At 28.4% G+C, this 2635-nt stretch overlaps 1 protein-coding gene across 1 annotated transcript; it reads left to right on the top strand.

Moving 5' to 3' along the window:
• On the top strand, positions 435-2419 carry LOC107617318 (chalcone--flavonone isomerase 1B-1). Its single transcript, XM_016319057.1, has 4 exons — positions 435-637; positions 717-875; positions 1723-1946; positions 2045-2419. Exons 1-4 carry the CDS (start codon positions 532-534, stop codon positions 2228-2230), a joined length of 675 nt encoding a protein of 224 aa, XP_016174543.1. The 5' UTR covers positions 435-531; the 3' UTR covers positions 2231-2419.

The following is a 2635-nucleotide window of genomic DNA, read 5'->3' as shown; positions in this document are numbered from 1 at the left end:
TAAAAAAATTGCAATTTAAATCAATTATAATAAATCAAAATATTTTAAAAATAAAAATATTTTATTTTTTAATCTTACTAAAAATCATATTGAAATCTGACTTTTATATCTAACAGTTGAATATTTTATGACGTTTTAAAATATTTCATAGTTAATAAAAGAAAAGTTTAGGGGCAGCAACTTTTTCAAATTTTGGCCAGCATGTAACTAGTAAAGAAAAGTGAGTCATTGAATGAAATCTCACACCAATCTCACACTATTAAAATTATCATTGATGACTATTTGATGCTACAAATCACAAAAGTTGCTGTCCCTAACACTCCTTGTTAATAAATTTTAAAAAAAATTAATAACTAAAAATAATAATAAAAATTAATAATAATTTTATTGTAATCCCTGTATTAGTCTATGGTGACAGAAGCGTAAGTCACGTTATTATTTGTTTAATATCCCTTTGAAGTTTGAAGATCTATATAAAGTACCCAGTTTGCCCTCTAATCTTCACACTCATCAAACACTACTCATAGAGCTATGGTGAAGGCAGCATCCCTCGCCGGAGTCAACGTGGAGTTCCTTGAATTCCCGCCAGTGGTCACACCTCCGGGGACCACCAAATCATATTTCCTTGCCGGCGCAGGTTCTTCCATCGATCGCTTTCTCTATTCAACTTAATTACTTCTTCGAAATAACATATATAATGCATGCAATGGTTGCAGGAGTGAGAGGGTTACCAATTAATGGGGTATTCGTCACGTTCACGGGATTAGGGTTATATTTGGAAGACAAAGCAGTTCCATATTTAGCTTCAAGGTGGAAGGCCAAAACCCCTGCTCAGTTGTTGGATTCTCTTCATTTCTACAGAGACATCATCCAAGGTCCTCAACCCTCCATAATTAATTTTAATGTTCTACCTAAAACATCTTGTTAAGTTAATTTTTTTTTTAAATATAAAAGTTAATTACCTAACACTTTTTCATTTTATAATTAATCCGCTGTCTAGCTTAATTGGAATTTTGGTAGTGTGGTCCCTCTTTTTATATTCTCTTCTTTTACTATCAACTCAATTATTGAAGTTTAATTTTAATTAAATTGCTTCTTTTGACGCGTAGCACGTCAATAATATATTGTATCGGACATCTCACATTCTTTTTTGACTGGAAATATTATATGTAGGTGGGTATTTTAATAAAAATTTTGTAATTATCTTTATATAATTTTTTAAATTTTTAAATAATAAATTGTAGAGTTAAATTTTAATATATTATAAAAATATTATTTTTATTTAAAATATAATCAATTAAATAAATTATATTTTTATATAAATTATTTTTAGTTGAATAATCTCTTATTATATGCATTTGAATAGTCCCTTATTATATGCATAAAAATAAGCATGATGATATGATATATAATACCAACTCACCTACCTACTACTACATCGACAATTCGACATAGACAAAATATGTATACTAATAAACTTTCAATAATCAATATATATTATTGCAACCATGTTATATGCTATTAAATGAGTCATATATATAAAATATAAAATACATACTAAAAATAAATTAAATTATTTATATGTATATATTGACTAATTTTAATATGTATATAGTATTTTTGATATTATCGGATTACATTATATAAATTTTAACTTGTTCTTAGACCAATCGAATAATGAAGTGAATTAATTGATCTGACTGGTGTGTTATAATTAATTAGGTCCATTTGAGAAACTGATTAGAGGGTCAAAGCTTAAAACATTGGATGGTCCTGAATATGTAAGGAAGGTTTCAGAAAATTGTGTGGCATACATGAAATCCATAGAAAAATTCGGTGATGCAGAAGAAAAAGCTATTCATGAATTCAGACAAGCCTTCAAGGATCAAAACTTCCCACCAGGCTCTACTGTCTTCTATGAACAATTCCCCAATGGAACATTAGGGGTCAGTATATATACTATACTTAATTAATTAATTAATTTTAATCAACCAATAGTAATGTAATTTAATTTAATTTAACATGTTTGATTAATTAATAACAGCTGAAATTCTCCAAAGATGACACAATACCAGAACATAGGAATGCATTTATTGAAAACAAGGCACTTTCAGAAGCAGTGTTGGAGACAATGATTGGGGAGATTCCTGTTTCCCCTGCTTTTAAAGAGAGTTTGGCTACAAGACTTTCTCAGATTCTGAATGAAGCCAATCCCTCCATTGAGTTCTAAGAAGTTGAAGCTCTCATAACAACCTTCGATAAAAAAGGGTTCCAACTAGACATTGCTGTTTACTTTGTCATAAATAATGCCACTCTTCTTGTCTCAATTATCTCTGTGCTTGTCTGCTTTTCTTTCCTTTATGCCAAATTGCCAATCAATTAAATGAGTGAAACAAAGCAGATTTTCCTACTAGAGCTCCAAGTATATATTTCTTAGACTATTAATTTCATTACTTACACTAAGTAATTTCATCCAAGAACATAAATATTGACATGAAAGACAATGATAAAGCAATACTTAAAAATTACAAAATATTTAACCCATATGATATTTAACATAAAAAACAAATTTTTGACTAAAAGAAGATAGAGAAATACTAATATTAATATTAATACTTATTAATGGATAATTTAG

This window comes from Arachis ipaensis, chromosome B09 (assembly GCF_000816755.2).
Source record: "Arachis ipaensis cultivar K30076 chromosome B09, Araip1.1, whole genome shotgun sequence".
Classification (NCBI taxonomy): Eukaryota; Viridiplantae; Streptophyta; class Magnoliopsida; order Fabales; family Fabaceae; genus Arachis; species Arachis ipaensis.
This window is presented reverse-complemented; position numbering and strand designations above follow the sequence as displayed.